Source organism: Zootoca vivipara, chromosome 8 (assembly GCF_963506605.1).
Source record: "Zootoca vivipara chromosome 8, rZooViv1.1, whole genome shotgun sequence".
Classification (NCBI taxonomy): domain Eukaryota; kingdom Metazoa; phylum Chordata; class Lepidosauria; order Squamata; family Lacertidae; genus Zootoca; species Zootoca vivipara.
Window position 1 is genome coordinate 35,071,713 of NC_083283.1, and position 19,065 is coordinate 35,090,777.

Below are 19,065 nucleotides of genomic sequence, written 5' to 3' on the forward strand. Positions count from 1 at the left end.
ATATGCAATGTAGGTGCCAGGCAAGCTCCCTGGGGAGAGCATTCTACAAAACGGTACCTGGTGGGGGCTGGTGGGGACTCTACAGTACAGACAGTCCTGCCCTCCACTACTGCAGAAGGCAAGTCTAGATCTAACGGGTTTAAGCTGCAAGAGGGCAGATTTTGGCTGAACATTATGAGAAACGTCTTGATGGCACGCAAAGTTTGACAATTTTGTCAATTATTTAGAATTGGAGCAGTGGGGTATCCCTTGCTGGAGTTTTCAAAGCAGAGGCTGAGCAGCCATTTGCTTGAACTTTGGATTGTCTGCATCAAATGGGTTCAACTAGACAGCCTACAAGAACCCTAATAAGAATATGAGGTGGTCTCTACTGGAAAAGGCCAAAGGCATCTCTAGTCAGGCATAGTGGCCAACAAGATGCCAACATGAAACTCACAAGCAGAACACTCCCACTTTTCATCCCCAGGAGCTGGCATTCAGGTGTATACCATCTCTAATACTGGAGGTAATATAACTTTCATTACCAGCAGCCAGCTCTATGATTCTATGATAGATCAGGTCGGCAGAGCCTAGTAGCAGACCTCAACGGGAGCACAAGTAAGGGCTGCACAAACCCCAAGAGAAGCCAGAGCGAGGCACATGTTCAGTAACATGAATTTTGAAATGCTAGTCCCAGCTCTACTTTTTCCTGTCCTTTTAAGATTAAAATAACGCCACTGAATCACTAGAGATTTTGCAGTCAAGAGCAAAGATTCCTTTCAGTAGTGTGAGGTTACTTTCATTCCAGAGGCATTAGCAGAAGAGCTGAGAAGATACAAAGTCACTTCATGATGAAAAAGAAAATGTCCTGTCTGTGCAGACACATGTGGAGGTGGCTTTTCATCAGTGCATTTCCTTTATCACATATGCAGGTACTGGCCTTGCCCCCTCCCCTGCCCCATTTTCACCTCTACGCTAGATCAGACGTATTATTCTGTATTTGACTTGCATGCTTCCTTACGCCTTTTCCCGTGTACACAGAAAGTAACATCTGAACCAGAAGACCCATTTCCTCTAGATAATAAACATGCTTGTCCTAAATATTTAACACAAAGGACAACAGGTGGTGGTGGTGGTGGGAATGAGGAACTTCTGGCTCAGGAGACAAATGCAGCTCTAGAAGTCTCTTTATCTGGTTTTTCTTAGGACCCTCCCTGGATCACAACCACTCCCCAGCCAGATGGCTTACTGGTCCTGCTTTGCACCTTCCTTGGGTGTTTGTGATTGGCTGCAATGAGTCCTTTGAACTCTGATAATGCATGGAAAGAAAAGAAGACTGAGAGGTGATATGACAGCCAGCCATCTTCAAATAGCTGAAGGTCTGTCACATGGAAGATGGTGTGAACTTGCTTTCTGCTGCTCCAGAGGATAGGACCCGAACCAATGGATTCAAATTACAAGAAAGGAGATTCTGACTAAATGTACGTTCTGACAGTAAGAGCTGTTCAACAGTGGAATGGTCTCCCTTGGGGAGGTGCTGGACTTTCCTTCTTGGAGGTTTGCCAGCAGAGATAGGATGGTAATCTGTCAAGCTGTGATTTAGCTGTGATTCCTGCATTGCAGGACCTGGACCAGATGGCCCTTGGGGTCCAAATATCATAGAATCATAGAATTGTAGGTTGGAAGGGAACTGAAGGGTCATCTAGTCCAACCCCCTGGAATGCAGAAATCTCAACTAGATCATATGTGACAGATGGCCAGCCAACCTCTCCTTCAACCACCAATGAAGGAGAGTCTACAACCTCCCAAGGGAGACCGTTCCAATGGAATCTTAAGATTCTATACCTGGCCTACTGTACAAAAATTTGCCCACTTCTGTCTCTGGTCCTGACCACTACTCTCATGTGACACCTGGAAGGTAGCCCAGAAGAGACTGTGGCCCTTGGCGTAAAAAGAGGTACCCTTCCTCCTTTAAGTCATGAGAAATGATGTAAAGTTCCCCAAGGAAGAGCCTCACTAGCTCAAAACATTTGAATTATTTTTATTAGAAGTGTTTTTCTGAACACCTTTGCTGTCTGTGAAACAGATGAAATGTGTGTTGGGTTTGATACACTAGGTGTGCTAGAGCTACAGTCCAATGCTCACTTGCTCCACAGTAGGACATACTCCTGAGTAAATATGCACATGAATGTCAGGACTGTGGCTTTGTCTGCAACACACACACACACACACACACACACACACACGGGTGGGGAGATTATAACAATTATCACCCTATAAAACTAGTCCAACTCATTCATCATCACTATTATTCTACATTCTTTTTTAAAAATGTGACCTTAGTTGCATGTAACAGAAAGTTCTATTTGGTATGTAGTAAAGCTGAAGCAAAAAGAAACCAATTCTTGCTTGTAAAAGACTTAATAGGGACCTGTAGAGCTAGAGCTTTATTGCTAAAGACTGTGACTTTTAAAACACACACATCAGCAGTTTTCAATCTACACATTCCCAAGCTGCTAATGAATCTCTCAGAAACCCATCGGCTAAATGAAATAGTCATTCTTGTGACTGTCAGTCAAGTCTTTTCACCAGAACTATTATAAATACAAGGTTTCATTTTAGATGGTCTTTTGTTCTGCTTTTTCATGGCAATCTATTTGTGCAGTGCTGTTTTGCTTTCCTGAGCTCTTCCTAGGCCTGTTATTTGTAGCCAACAAACATAACAGATGTAATTAAACTTAATTAAAAGGGTAACGAGGAACATATTTTGTGTACAAATCCCCAAACACTGAATTGCTGCGTATTGCTTTTAAGAAAACAGTGGCAACATTAATTACCTATCATGCTCAATTTACAGATTAGAATGAGGCTACTGATTTTCCTTACCCAATTGGCTATCCCCCCCCCCCCTTTTCGGTCACCTGCAAAATTGATATAAAGTCCTTTTACTGAAGGTTCTGAGTCATATAGTTCTGACTCATAAATCTCTGTTGAACCCACAAGTAACAGCATTTGATTATCTGAAGAAGTGTGCATGTACACGAAAGCTCATACCAATGACAAACTTAGTTGGTCTCCAAGGTGCTACTGGAAGGAATTTTTTTAATTGCGGATGAACTACGGCAGGCCAACACGGCTACCTACCTGTAACTAGCATTTGATTAATAATTGACATGGTCCTCATTTTAATGGCTGCTGTGCTAAAGATTGCTAATTAAATGGTTGCTAATTAAATTAGTTTTCCCTTTGATGAAATAGCATTTAAGATCACAAAATGTCATAGCTCATCCTCACATTAAATAATCAATGCCTGGCAGATGCTTTGAAAACAGTTGGGAAGAAATCTTTTTTAAGTGGTGGTTATGATCTACTGGCTAAAATAGAAACAGATCCATAGCATGGCTATTTAATATAATCTCATTATTTTTAAAGGGCCAAACCATTTATATTTAAACTCCTGATAAACTGAATCTATGAGAAATAAGGAATAGCAAAGTTGCTTTCATTTTAACAAATGAGGATTCTGTATTACCAGGCTTTTACAATTAAGCTGTGAATATCTAAGGTATTGTTATGAAGTTTATAAAGCCTACCGTATTAAAATGTATCTTTTTGTGGGGGAGGTTAAGCATTAAATTAGATTTATTATGGATATTTTAACTTGGATGTAATATTTAAATCACAAACAACAACAACAAAAATCCATTTCCCAATTTAAAACAATCATACTAGAACATAAGAAGTACCTCCTTTTGCCTGTCTTAATTCCTTGCATGGCCCTGGATTTTAGCTCTGACCAATGGTTTAAATTAAACAATTAGTGACGGATCTCTTTATTAACCCCAAATTGACATCTGCTAGTCTAGCAAACATGAAAATAAAACCCAAATAGGCTCATTATTGTGAGTTTTATTCCTGCATTTAATTTTGTATAAAGCCAAACCATACCCATTCAAAGTTAACAAGAGAATAAGTGTCAACAGTTACACAGTAGATCTGCAGCCATAGTTTTCCACGGTTAAATCTGAAAGTCTGCTGATATCAAATATTGCTTTGCTGCATGTAGACACTTCACCAGTTCTTAGTTCTAATAAATTCTCCGGTTTCAGTTTGGAAAGCTCTGCAGTAGAGGCTGCTCTAAGGTCCCATGTATAATACATGGCACTGACTTTCCGACTCATTGGGCAGAATTAGAAAAGAAGAGGTTAACCTAGATAGTTAGCTGTCTAGCAGCACATACACTACAAGGGCAAAGAGACCATTGCCCCAGCATAATCAAGCACTTTCCTTTCTTAATGGGCAATTACAGGTAACTGACAACTAGAGATGACTTTTTACACTTCTAAATTCAGTTGCTTTGATATTTTGAAGCTTTCCCCAGAAAAAAAGGCTCTTTCTGGCTATTTGAAGGACCCTGTTGAGTCTTCTCTCCCACTCAAGGTCTCTGTGGTTTCATTTGCAAATTGGTACAATGACTCACAATAATTTAGATAATAAGGCACTATGGACAACCATATTATATGGACAAAATGCCTACCCATTCTAAATGGGTTCATTTCTTACAATGCTTTGCTAATTATTACCTTATCTATTTTTCCCCTTCTCACAAATGACCTAGCTTTTAAAACTAACAAAAATAGTATCAGGTAAGTAAATACAAAGAAGAATCAAGGGCCCACTACAAAAATGATCGCATCAATTGGACTAAATATGGGTGAGAACTTCAACTCACAGTATGAACACATTTAGACATGATTACTTTCCCATTTTTGCATATACATTTTACTTGACATAGTTGAAAACTGCAGCTATGCCAAGGGACCAACATGCTCAGTTTACTGAAAACACACAAAAAATTCCAGTCTATGAGGCAAACCAGGACTTACACATACTTCTTAGCCTTGCAGAACAACTTTAGGAATCCTTTATTACTTTAATCAAACCTGATATTTTTTTTTTTTAAAAAAAATCCCCATCCACCTGCATAGACATCACCAGCTGTATTGAGCTACCTCCTCTTCAGGAGGATTTGCAGCAGGTGGTGGAAAATATTTCTCTTCCATTCCTAGTAGCAGGCTTATTCCTGGGCCAGATGTGCATGTTTCCCAAAGGAAGCCAGTGCCAATGAAATAAAGGATTATTTCTGCATTCTAAGGAAATAATTGCACATACCCTCCCACAAATGCACGGGACCATGTAGTTTGCATGAATGATTAAAAGTGCGTTCCTATCTTTCTACGGATATGCTTGTGCAGGAACCTTCCAGTAGCACCTTAGAGACCAACTAAGTTTGTCATAGGCATGCACATGAAAGCTCATACCTATGACAAACTTAGTTGGTCTCTAAGGTGCTACTGGAAGGATTTTTTTACTTTGTTTGTTTTGACTACGTCAGACCAACACGGCTACCTACCTGTAACTTGTGCAGGAAGTCATGCAAATGTGTGTGCACATGATTTCATATGTGAGTCCTTCAATTTTGCCTCTAGGCAAAAGTCATTTTCCTGACAAGCTCAAAACATAAAGCATATGCATAAACAAGCATTAAAGTGTTATAGGAGGCAGGTGCAATCTTTGGCACTGAAAGAGAAATTGAAAATCAAGAGAAGTATCTCTGCTGCTCCCAGCTATTAGCCATATAGCCATGGTGGATATGGATGCCAGAAGTACGGAGCTTCTCCATTGATATGCCACAATCTGAAACTGTGGTCCCATAAAAATGACCTTAACTTGCAGAAACGTTCTTAGATTTTAATTTAAAAATTGACACAATCTTTTAAATGCATTTCACATCATAATCCAAAATAGGTTTTTTTTAAAAAAAGTGACATAGTGACATCTTCTATGCTTTCATATCCTCTTTTTAAACTTGAGTTAAGGCAATATCAAGGCTGTTGAGTAGAACAAACTACTATGGCAATATGTAAATTGTATAAAGTGGCAACATAAGAATGGAACAATCTGATTTGTTCAGCAAACAGTGACTTACAGAGAGTAATATTTGGATGGCGCTGTGAATGACCTCTAGGTATTGGAAGTCAATGATGCAGCCTGTCACAGAGACATAGGAAAAATCATCTAACATCCCAGGAGCTGAAGGACGCACCACTCTTCGTATGCAGCCTGGTCCATGTTCTCGCCACCAGGATCGGTGCATTGAGATGTTAAAAGTCATGAGGTCAGTTTCCTAACAAACAAAGAGAGAAGAAGGGTGAAATCTTTCTGACATACAGTATAGGCCCGATTCTGATGTAAAGTTTCCTGATCTCTCACATGAAATTGAGAACATATGCTAAGTTTGCATGCTCTCTGACACTTTAACACCATAAAGCACACAAAGTCCGTACTGATGGTGACCCCAACCACAGTTAATGCTGGGAAAATTCCCAAACACATTATAATTCCTGGTTTTGAATGCTGACTTGAAACATTAACCATGGCTAGCATTAACCTCAGCGTAGACCTAATACTGTACAATGGTTAATACAGAAAACTAAAGGGAGAGAGCAACAAATATGTACCCAGTCTCTTAAGAACAGGAAATACTGCATCTGCATAAGCTGTACTCAGGTGTTCACTAAGGTGTGGGGTCATAGGGTTGCCAGACTCAATAGAGGACAGGACTTCTGTGCCTTTAATTGCCCTGCTCTCTTTTGAGTCTGGAAACCTTAAAGAGAAACCAGCAGACCCTTTGCTTGGAAATTAAACAAAGGGTCTGCTGGTTTCTCTTTAAGGTTTCCTTTGGCCCTCCAGATATTGCTGAATGACAACTCCCACCATCCAGGGCCATTGGCAATGTTGGCTGGGGCTGATTGGAACTGTAATTCAGCAACATCTGAAGGAGCACATCTGCTATAGACTACAGACCTGCAAAATGGCTCTCTAAAGTTCTTTTGAATATTTGGCAAGCACTTTTTTGCTTTTGCTTTTAGAAAGTTGCTGAAAACATTTCCTTCTACTCAGTTGTGGTCTTTTATCCTTTATTTCTTTGCTACTTGTTCCATCCATGCATGCATGCATGCATCTCTCTCTCTCTCTCTCTCTCTCTCTCTCTCTCTCACACACACACACACACACACACACACACACACACACACTTGTATTACTGCTTCCTATTCTCTCCTCTTCCCCTCTTAAGCTGGCTAACTGGATTACTTTTACATGTTGTAGAGTGCCCATTGTGTCATAGGTGTTAAATAAATTATATAAAATGATGATAATGATCTGCTGGAATAAAGCCCATTGAAGAAAATGAACCCTTCAACAGCGAAGTGTTCAGATCAGATGGCCTCATTAGAATGATAGATTGACTCATTAGATTCTCATCACTTAATAGTGCATTGTAGTGCTATTAACAATGGAATATTTCTCCTCCCTTGCACAGTGTCATTAGTATTGAGAAGCTGGATATAAACTACTCCTAGCTATTCCCTTTGGTGGCTGACTATTCCCACAATAATGCGGAAACAGCAATGCAGAGCAACAAGCGACTTAAGAAATATATATGCTGCCATTGCATTGCTGATGATGTAGGGATCACTCTAGTACAGTACTGAAAATGGGAAAATAGAACCATTTAAAATCCAAAACATTCACATCCATAACAAACAATGGCCACTGGAGTGCATGTGGACTACACCTCACACATGTGTGCTCAATTTGATATACCGGTACCCCTCCTTCTGGTGGTTCACTCATAGGGTTGGAGGAGAATTTAGTTTGATCTGCAGTTTTAAATGCAATTCTTGGCTCAGCCCATACCAAAGTGCATAGAAATGTGCAACTGAAAACAATATACATGTAGAAATATGCAGACAGAGATTGAAAAAAGTTGTATTGAAGTCGATATTTAAATATAAATTTTCATTTGGGATTTTTTAAACATCACAGGTTAATGCAGAAATGAGATGGGACAGACTTATGAAGGAACACATGTAAAATTTGTAATAGAGTGATATATCAATCCCTACTCAATAAACCTTTAAAATTTGTTAAGACTAATATGAAATTTATAATATCCTACAATGACGTTCAAAGTACTGTATCACAGTACAGTAATTAGGTCAAGGATTTTTACTACATTCTTTTTGCTCAATGTGTAATCAAGGGAAAATTACACAAATTAAAAAGAAATATTGGTCATTGGAAATATGGGGTGCCATCGTCATAGATAAGGATTCTTTGTAATTAGTTTGAATATGCATATGGTCAGATTGTTATTTTAATCGTTTCAGGGGCGTAGCCAGGATAAAACTTAGGGGGGCAAGGGGCGGGGCCAAGGGGGGCAAGGAGCGGGGCCAAGGGGCGGGGAGGGGCCACAGCGGGGTAAGGAAAGCTCCCTTCTCCCTTGCCAGCTTTCCCTCCACCCGCCCCGGCGATTGCGGAGGGGGAGGAGGGGATCAATCTAATATTTTTATATAACGATCATTCTTACCTTTAATTAATTAATTAATTAAAACCAAACGGAAGAATATTTGAATATTGCTGTGGCCAAATATAAAGCAAAGTCTATTTTACTAGGGGAAAATTTGTTTCCATTCACTTAAGATAAATCATACCCCAATTTTGATGAAAAGTAAGCCTATGAGCTGATGGTATACATTAGGAGAAACCTGGGTGGGTGAGCTGGGTGAATTTGTTTTAACATTGTTATTCTTATTGCTATTGAATTATTATTTTCAATTCTATACAACCTATGTGCCAAAATATCAATCCATATTTAAAGTATGCAACAACATTACTTTCAGTTAACCCGGGGTTAGAACTGCAGGCTATGAAACCATGCTATTTGTTAATATTGGTTTAATTTGAATTGCACATTATGAGTGTATTATTGCATCCTTATTTAAGAAGATGATTTATGTGTAGCTTTGCTTTTTAAATAATTGCCTATATATAAATGGAGATTTATCAAGAAAACAGATAGCACACAAAAAAGAAACGCTTTTGCTTGGTGCTAAGAGTTTTAACTCCAAGGATTCAATACAAATACATCATCTGCTTTCTCAGCCACATTAATTAAGTTAATTCACTACTAAAGAAGGGAGTATCTGGTAGCTGCAGGATGTGACATCATGAACATTTGTTCATTAGAAAAATAGCTTTAAGTAATAGGGAAATAGATCACTCAAGATCATTCATTACTTGTCAATTGCTGTGCGATGACTGATTGATTAGAACATTCCTATAGTTCAAAAGACTGTAAGCAATGACTTTAAAGTAATTTGCTCTCATAAAGCAGCCAGTAGCTTAGGGGCAGCTGCACTTTTGGGATGACTTAGTGTCTTTTAACCAATATCTCATACTACATTCATGTGATGGAAAAGATCCTTTGGGGCCTATAACTCTTGCTCTAGCTTGAATTATAATGAGGTAGGTCTAACCCTGTCTTTCACTTCTACATAAAATTATTCCAAGCCGTTATATATAAGGTCAACCTAAATCTTCAGAGATATCGCTTTAACTTTTTCTGCTGGAAAAAAAAAAGACTCTACAGCTATGAAAAACCAAGGCTTGTAGACTCATTGCCAACTGGGTGTCAGTTATGGGCAGTCTTATCTTCTGGGCTTAGAAGTGAGTACTGACAGTCTGCAGACACCAGCTGGGCATCATTGTCCACTGGTTAAGAAGGAGGGGGATGCAGTGAGATGTGCTAATCATCATGTGTTGCTGTAGGAAGAGTAACTCAAACAAGTTGTGAGTTGTACATCTCACCAGATTGACTTGGGACAGATCTTTGACTTGTACCAATTAAAACCAATAACAGTTTTGAAGTGAAAACTGTTTGGGTACAGATGCTGACCAGGTAGAGGGCTATGAATCCTGCTGCCATGAAGTGGCTAAGAAGAAGGGTCAATTGTGAGACCACCAGCATCACACGTTAGAGAGCTGGTGATTGGTTAAGCCAGGCATTATGCAAGGCAACCCCATATACAGTAGTTAAAAAGGGTGTTGTTCCCTGTGGGATGTGAGCTCTTTCTAGATGGATTCCAATGCTTATTGAAACACTTTTGGAGAAAATAAGCAAGTAAAGGTGGATTGACCCCTTCTTGTGGCAGATGGAGCAGTGCTGATGTTGGAATGGCTCCCAGGTGAAGAAGGATCATGCCCTGAGCACACTCAACTAAGAAGGACAAATGTCTAGTTGTTTAATTCTTTATTGACAAAAGCACACATTTATATCAGCTCCTAAGGTACACACACATGCTTCTGACGACTACATAGCTGGCATTAACTTTGCCAGGCTTGTGCCGCAGCTGAAAAGTTGAAGCAACAGTGGGACCACCACCACCACCCTGGGCTTAAGTCAGGGGTCAGCAAACTTTTTCAGCAGGGGGCCAGTCCGCTGTCCCTCAGACCTTGTGTAGGGCCGGACTATATTTTGAAAAAAAATATATTAACAAATTCCTATGCCCCACAAATAACCCAGAGATGTGTTTTAAATAAAAGGACACATTCTACTCATGTAAAAAACCAGGCAGGCCCCACAAATAACCCAGATGCATTTTAAATAAAAGGACACATTCTACTCATGTAAAAACATGCTGATTTCCGGACCGTCCGTGGGCCAGATTTAGAAGGCAATTGGGCCGCATCCGGCCCCCGGGCCTTAGTTTGGGGACCCCTGGCTTAAGTACCTTCGTCTGACGGAGTGTGCACGAGCAACTGGTGACTTCCTCTACATGGGAGGCTGCACTTGTTTCTTCAAGCTCCTCCCAGTTCTAGGAGACAGTGTAGCAGAGGATGGCAGGGATTCGACTGCTTCGAACCCATTCTGTGCCCTCTCCCCCATCTCTGACTCCTCTGACTCCTCCCCTTCCTTCAGCTGGGCTCCTGCCTCACGCATGGCACAAAACCTCATAAACTGCTGGTCCCCTTTCCTGGGTCAGCCTCCAGACCCCTGCCTCTGCTACACACTCCTCAGAGCCCTGACAGTCCCTGGCAGCAGTCATCCCTGAAGGATTATCATCCACAGGGCTGGGTGATTCTGCTGACTAGGATGCTAAAGGCTGAGTAAATTCTCATTTGCCTTTCCCCATTGGGTGACAAGGCTTCCAAAGGTTAAGTTTGCAGTGCCAGAGGGACAGTGCAGAAGACTAACTTTTGAGAATTCTGCACAACCCGGAACACCTTATCTAAGGACAAATGGGACTCTGCAGTGCCGTGGGGGCTATGAACAGCCCACTGTCACAGTTAAGCAAACTGATTTAATTAATTTCAAAGACACATTGACAGTCCCTAATGATCCCTCACACATATGGGCTTCCCAACTTGGCAGTAGACTCCCCTCCCACCTTCAGTCCTCAAGGGAAGGAGATATTCTTGGACCTAGCAACAAATCTAGTGTTAGTAAGAGGCGTGCTTATCTGGAAGCCAGAGAGGTTTGTTTAGGAAAAGGAAGAAGATAGAGAAGGACCACTCTGCATTGGGACCGAGGACTTAACTATACAGCTGCAAATATAATGTTTTAAATGTGTTGTTAAGTGCAATGTACAAATGTGACAATAGATGGCGACAGTGAGCTATGCCAAATTCAATGTACTTTTCAAAATGTTTTTTTAAAAAAGCATTTCCACAGCATTTTTTATATGTGTGTAGATTCCAACCCAGATGATGACCAGGATGTGAGAGCCGTTGTATGAGAACAATCTGATAGTCTTTCCTGGACACTATTTTTGCTATCCAGCAAATCCTAGCATCAGCATCACTTTAGAGTTCAACCTAGTTCCTGCTCTGCTCCAGGTATGTAGAACTATTGGCAGACAAAAATCATGCATTTGCTTGTGTAGTGTATTAAGAGTTTTTGACTCTCCCTTCAACAGCAGCTTCTCACATTACAGGCTTTTGGGTTCTTTCACCATGCTCCTTGGCATAAAGTTGCAGCCTAGCTCAATTCCAGATTTGATGTCTGCCTCCTCATTTCTCTCTATTTCCATAAGTCTTATTTCTACAATGATTAATTGCTACCTAACCTGCAATTTTGATGACAAAACTGATTTGAAGAAGATTGAAAGTAAGAGGTAAATTATCTCTTTGTGAAGGTATCATTTCATTCATTTGTACACTGTGATTACTAAGACCCCACAGTGTTAAACTGAAGTAATATGATGGGACAAATGGTGTTATCTGTGAATTTTACATTCCAGAATCAGGTGAACTGAAGTTTATAAATGAAAGCTTTCAAGTGGCAGCGTTTGCTAGAACCTGATCTAGCAGTTTTCTCATATACTGGTCTTGTAAGATTAACCACAAGTTGCTATAATTTGTTAAACTTGCCAATGTAATCTTGTGATCGTATTATCCTAAACTTCTCATTTTTTGTGTCACCCAAATAAATGAAATTACCCTATGAAAAGCAACAACCCACAAGTCTTTAGAGTGTGAACAATTAGGCTTTAAAACACTTCTCTGTGGGAATATGGTCAATGCTGTATTTTTAGGCTGTTAATAAAATTCTTGAAAATATATCACCAGGGAACACCAGTGTAATGGGAAGGGAATTGAATTAGCTTTATTAGTATTTCTCCCCTCTTAATTATGATAATTCTATGGTTACATGATTTGCACAAAGGGAGGGAAATGCAATATTAACATGATTAAATTGTATTTGCATGTTAAAGAGAGTAGAAGAAAATGCTAAAATCTTGATTTGTATGCCCAAGGTCTACAGATGATTATAAGATTTAAAAATCTGTAAATAACAGTGCATTAGCCCAGTAAACCTAGACACTGGGGTTGAACGGGTGTTTCAGTGAGTCAGTCAGATTTTGGTTCTGTTTTTAGTACAAGCTTCCTAGTAATTTGATTCATTTACATTCATTAATTAAAACAATTATACCTTGCCCTTCTAATGTACAAAACAAAGCAACATCCAGTGTGAGGTCAGCACTATGCAAACACGTTGTCCACCGTGAAGCACTAGGAGTTGGTGGGGGAACAGTGCATTGCTGCAAAGGCTCCAGTGAAGCCAACCTGGCACTCCTGGTGTGTTTGCAACTGTGCTGGCATTGTCACACCTGTGCCCTTCTGCCTCCCCATAAGCTTCAGTGATGCTGGTGATAGGAGGTCAGGTAAGCACCACCACCCCACCCCCTGCTACTGCTGATATACCATCTCCTCTGTCCAATGCAGCCATACTTTCACCCCTCCTTCTGATCTTAGGGAGCAAGCATCAGGGGTGATGAGACATATATACAGGGCATGGGGAAGGCATAGGCCCCTGAGTAAGTGTTCAAGGTGCCTCTGAGTAAGTTAAGATGGTTGATGGATCTCATCAGTGGTGCACACACAGATGTTCTCCAAGCAATGTTTTTTAAAAGTGGAAAAAGAGGGGGATCAAGAGGTAGGATATCTCAGGCCTGTGGCCAGAGTTGGGGCTCAGGTTCTCTGCTCCCCATCCCCAATAAAAGCTTTCCTGCTGGGCAAGGTGGTATGAGAAAAGGCTTGTGCATATATAAGGTTGGCATCGTCATGCCAGGTCAGGAAATCCTTAATTTTTGGTAGTATGAAAGAGAAACAATGGGAAAGCTTCAGAGAAAGGAGAAGGAAGAATCCAGTGAAAACAGGTGAAAGGTTAAATACTGGAAAAGGTGTAAGGAAAATAGTAAAAGGGTGTGGATATGATGTTATACCACCACCTTAAACACATCTGGGGGTAGGGGGGAAAGAGAGAGAGAGAGAATAGTACAGAATGCACAGAGTGTAAAATAGAGATCGGCCAATTTCAGATAGTAGGGAAAATGAACACCCATGTGATGCAAAGGTAAAGGTAAAGGACCCTTGGACAGTTAAGTTCAGTCAAAGGTGACTATGGGGTTGTGGCGCTCATATTGCTTCAGGCAATATGAGCTGGCGTTTGTCCACAGACAGCTTTCCAGGTCATGTGGCCAGCATGACTGAACCACTTCTGGCGCAGCGCGACACCGTGACGGAAACCAGATGCATGGATTTACCTTCCCGTTGCAGCGGTACCTATTTATCTACTCACACTGGTGTGTTTTCGAACTGCTAGGTTGGCAGGAGCTGCGACAGAGCAACGGGAGCTCACTCCGTTGTGGGGATTTGAACAGCCAACCTTCTGATCAGCAAGCCCAGGAGGCTCAGTGGTTTAGACCACAGCCCCACAAGCTGCATAGCAAACAGTTTTACAAGTACTAGTGGAAGTTCAGGGATATGATGCAGCCAAAGGGTCTGCCCATACAATCAAATCCTGCTTACTTGTTCCCTGCTGCCGCATGCATGACCACATATGTGCCTTTCTAAGTGGGTACTGCCCTGCTCTACTTCCTCCCCACTATATAACTGTGTATTCATATTATAAAGCAGGGATGGGGAACCTTTGTCCTTCCAGATCAGGGGTTCCCAAACTAAGGCCTGGGGCTGGATGCGGCCCAATCACCTTCTAAATCCGGCCTGCGGACGGTCCAGGAATCAGCATGTTTTTAAATAAGTAGAATGTGTCCTTTTATTTAAAATGCACCTCTGGGTTATTTCTGGGGCATAGGAATTCATTCATTTCCCCCCCCAAAATATAATCCGGCCCCCCACAAGGTCTGAGGGACTGTGGACTGGCCCCGTGCTGAAAAAGTTTGCTGACCCCTGTTCTAGAGATGTTCCTAGATTCCCATCACCCCTGATCACTGGACCGGGTTGGCTGGGGCTGATAGGAAATGGGAGTCCAACAACATCTGGAGAGCCATGTGTTCTTCATCCCTGCTATAAATGATCATGTGGAGAAAGTAAGTATGATTTGGATATGTGAATCAGCTCTCATGTTTAAGACTTAAACAGAACCAGAAATTCTATTGACTTCCATGTTTGTTTGTTTTCCTAATAAGTGCACTTGACTGTACTTAGACAATGTGTGGGGGGGTCCAGTTTTGAAAAGGCTTTGCAGTCTACACAGAACTGACAAGATTTTTGGCTGGCACATATCCCATTTCTGATTGGTTAAATAGACGTGGTTTTGCATTTGAGCTTAACACATTCATTAAATTGGAAGGTGGAAGGATCTTGCCAAATTCATATTCACACATATTGTGGCTATATTTGAGGCTTATTTCTTGATTCGAAAGCAACTGGAGTGACTGAAAAGAATTTTGTGCATTTCTAAAAATCAGACTGATATAAATTGGAATCTGCAGAAGCTGGCAATACAGGACGCAATGGTCCATAGGATTAGACTGTTCAGTATATCATGCTCAGCATTATGCAATCCGCTTCACTCAGGAACTATAGAGCTTAATGCTGAGTGTGTAACATGGCAAGGTGTCGACAGGTGTAAAATCAAACACTGCCATTTTATATGTATGACTTCAGGCAAGACAATTTACCTTGAAAAACATTGCAGCCAAAGGTTTGCGAAAGACACAGCAACAAAAAGTGCTCAAATTTTGAAACACTGAATAATGTATATAATTCATATGATTCTGAAGTAAGTTTTTTTTAACTCTGATATAAGCTTCCTTATACCACAAAGTAGGCTAAGCATCTTTAAGCATCAATGTAAAGGCATTCCAGTTATCTGGATGGGCACAAATCCATTTTTGCTTAGGTGTCTGTGAGAGAAAAGATAAATGCCACTGAAGTGAAAGCAGACTTCTTAAAAATTCTATAGCTGGGTGTGTGGGTGGGCATGTTGTTGAGAACTACAGTTATTTATTTGTATCAAACAGAAATACCAAGAAACAAACTGAATAAGAGAAAAGGTCTAACAACTATGGTTGCATGACATGGGAGCTGATGTAACAAAATATTTCATTCTTGGTCCAGTTTTGTTTCAGTTTCATTATGGATCTTGTATAGAAGATGACAACCACCTTTATCATATTTGACAGACAGAAGGGCCTAAGGGGTTATAAATAACATGAACTGATGGTAACTCCCCGCACACTCCAATCTTTAAATTATTTTTTTCCCAAACTGTTGCATATTGCACTGGAAGTGTCCTTGTGCTGTCAGTCAATTTCATTCTTCCAGAAAAAGAAAGAAAAAAGCTCCTAGTTCTATTTGTCCTTTGATGACATGAATTTGATGCATACGTTCGTCTAAAATGGCAATTTTCCAAAGCTTACTGCACTAGAGATCTACAGTGAGAATTGCTATTGCTCTTTCACAGTTGTGTTATCACAAATCTGGAAGTAACTACCATGACTCTAACCAAATCCTTACATACACTACAGCCTTGTGTAATTGTAATGCTTTCGTACAACATCTCAAAGTCTTGGCAAGATTCCACACTATTCTTGTCCTTTAGGAGGAGGATTCTCTCCATTCTGTTGTACTAGGGAGATAGATCTAAAATGTCAGTTGTTTTAAACTAGCCAAGTGGAAAGAGACAGTGAGGGTATAAGGCAGATCCTCAAAAGCTATAACATGTCCTTTGAAAATCTCTCCATTTTCTGAAAAAAGAATACTTCTGAGAACTTAAGAAGAAAAAGGTATATTTTATATGACACTGAATATGAAAAGTACCTTTGTAAGCAAAAGAAGGACTCCTGCAACTTAAACACCCAGATGGTAGATGGCAACACACAGCCATGCAAAGAATCACAGAAAAGATGAACAAGAACAATCACATTTCCTGCAAAGTAAAGTAGATTATTTTGGCCCAGTCTTCAGGTACAGTACTCCTGTTTGCACATTTCCTTCTGTGCTCAAAGGAGTCCTTTGGTGGATTAGTGATACAGTGTAGATCCCTCTCTCCCTTTTATTGATCACTGGAAAGAAGAATGAAGAATTTCCAGTCCATTGTTGCTTATGCAAAACTACAATCAGTGCAGGATGCTGCTACTATAACACTTACAGGGCACTGGTGTTTGGATCACATTATACCTATTCTACTCCAGTTATATTGGCTAGCTATTCATTTTAAGGCACTGGTTATTAGCCTTTAAAACCTTAAATGACTTCAGAACGGATAATCTGAAGGACTACTTCAAGCCTGCCCAAACTTTAAGATAATCATCTTAGGCCCTGCTCTCTGGGCCACTGGTGAGAACTGTGAGAGTAGTGAGTGCTAAGGGCAGGACCTTTTCTCTGGTGGCACATCTTTGAAATAAGCACTATTCAAGTAATATGTATGACTAGCATTTAATAGGATTTTAAAGATCTGCAATTGGTCAATTTTAGTGCGTTTAACTAAGGTTTCATCTGCCACTCCTTTGTTATTTATTTTAATGAATTATGTATTAAATATTGATTGTTGTTTCTATTCTTCTCTTCCCCAGAAATCTAACTGAGAGTAATAATTCTGTACAGTTACATATGCCTGTTGTCTTTGTCCATGGAGTTTTCTTGGCAGGGATACTGGAGTGGCTTGCCAGTTCCTTCTCCAGGTGGATCACGTTTAGTCAAAACTCTCCACTATGACCTGTCCATCTTGGGTGGCCCTGCATGGCTTAGCTCATAGCTTCTCTGAGTTATTCAAGCCCCTTCACCACGACAAGGCATTGATCCATGAAGGGGAATTGATCCATGAAGGGGCATTGATCCATGAAGGGGATCAAAACTATAGTGGACAGTAGTCCACTACAGTGGACAGATTGGACAGTGTTCTTGAAGCTACGAACATGAGTTTGACCAAACTGCGGGAGGCAGTGGAAGACAGGAGTGCCTGGCGTGCTATGGTCCATGGGGTCACGAAGAGTCGGACACGACTAAACAACAACAACAGTTACATAGGTGTTCTGGGACATTTTTGAATGCCCTAGGCCAGGCACCCCAAACTTGGCCCTCCAGATGTTTTGGGACTACAACTCCCATCATCCCTAGCTAACAGGACCAGAGGACAGGGATGATGGGAACTGTAGTCCCAAAACATCTGGAGGGGCAAGTTTGGGGATGCCTGCCCAAGGAACTCTAAGGTCTGGTTTAGCATGTTTGACATTTCCACCTGGGTAACCTGGTGTAGAAAGAGCTGTTAAGATGACTGCCTTGCTTGCAAGATACCAGTAAACTTGCAATAATGACAACAAATTTATTAAACAGCAACTGATAAGACCCTCCATGAAAATAATGTTTCCCATTTTCCTGCTCTAACTTTTAAAATGCCTCTTTTTAAGAAGACACTTTCAGAAAGCCATATGTGAAGCCAACCTACAGCCTTTTGTCTAGTGTGTTTCAGGATAATCTCCAAACTGGGAAATTAGAACTATGTTTAGGTCTCAAGGTGCAATAACTAAGCAGAAACTAGACATTAGGTTTCCAAAACTACCAGAGCAAGAAATCAGGAAGCCACATTAAACCATAAAGTAGTATCTAAATCAGGGACTGAAGCAGGTTGCAGAGTGAGAGCCAGCGAGGAATAACTCACAGGCAGTCAGATGCAGTAAAAAACACATCCTCCGTCCAGCCACTTAAACCAGGGATTTGTCACACTGAACTGTTTATTGCCATAACAGTTACATAAAAGGCCTTTAGATAATTTAGAAAGAGATTACTAAACACAGATGCCATGAATCTGAAGCTATACCCTGGATTAACAGGATTTGGAATAAACTAGCCTATTCAGTCACCGCCATTGTACGTCCACATGATAGCTGCACATTAATGCAATAATCCTTGTCATTCTGTTATGGACTAAAGGCATTCAACCTATCCCAAATTTCCCATTTGGGTAAAATCAACAGTGTTGCTGCTGCTCAGAAGCACCAATCTACCACTCATGCTTCCCAAGCCTTGTTCTTTATGCTGCACAGTCCCTTCCTAAAATCAAAAGTCACTGAAACTAAACACCATCCACTGGAATGACACTGTATCCATTAACAATCCACTACTATAAAGATTCTTCTCACGACAGCTATAAATACGCTATTTGGCCACTGCTGTGTGAAATGTGAAAGATGTTCCTTTGTTGCTGAAGCTTCAGTGATGCAGAATACAGAATTATATCTGATGTCACTGCACAAGATACCCCACCACCAACAAAAGGAATAGCTGCTTCCACTTCCAAATCTAAAATTACTTTCGCTGTTCCTTTCTCTTAATGATGCCATCATATAAAGATACATGATCACAACAGAAAAAGGACATCTACCGACAAATCAATTTACTGTATTCATTACAAGAAAGATTTCTGCTCATAAA

General features: G+C 40.6%; 1 protein-coding gene across 1 annotated transcript in view; it reads right to left on the reverse strand.

Annotated features, from left to right (window-relative positions):
* Positions 1 to 19,065, reverse strand: part of NKAIN3 (sodium/potassium transporting ATPase interacting 3) — a 203,798-nt gene that overhangs the window by 57,091 nt on the left and 127,642 nt on the right. Inside the window, exon 4 of the mRNA XM_035126230.2 lies at positions 5,969 to 6,166. Coding sequence (XP_034982121.1) covers positions 5,969 to 6,166 — 198 coding nt within the window. The remainder of the gene's footprint in view (positions 1 to 5,968; positions 6,167 to 19,065) is intronic.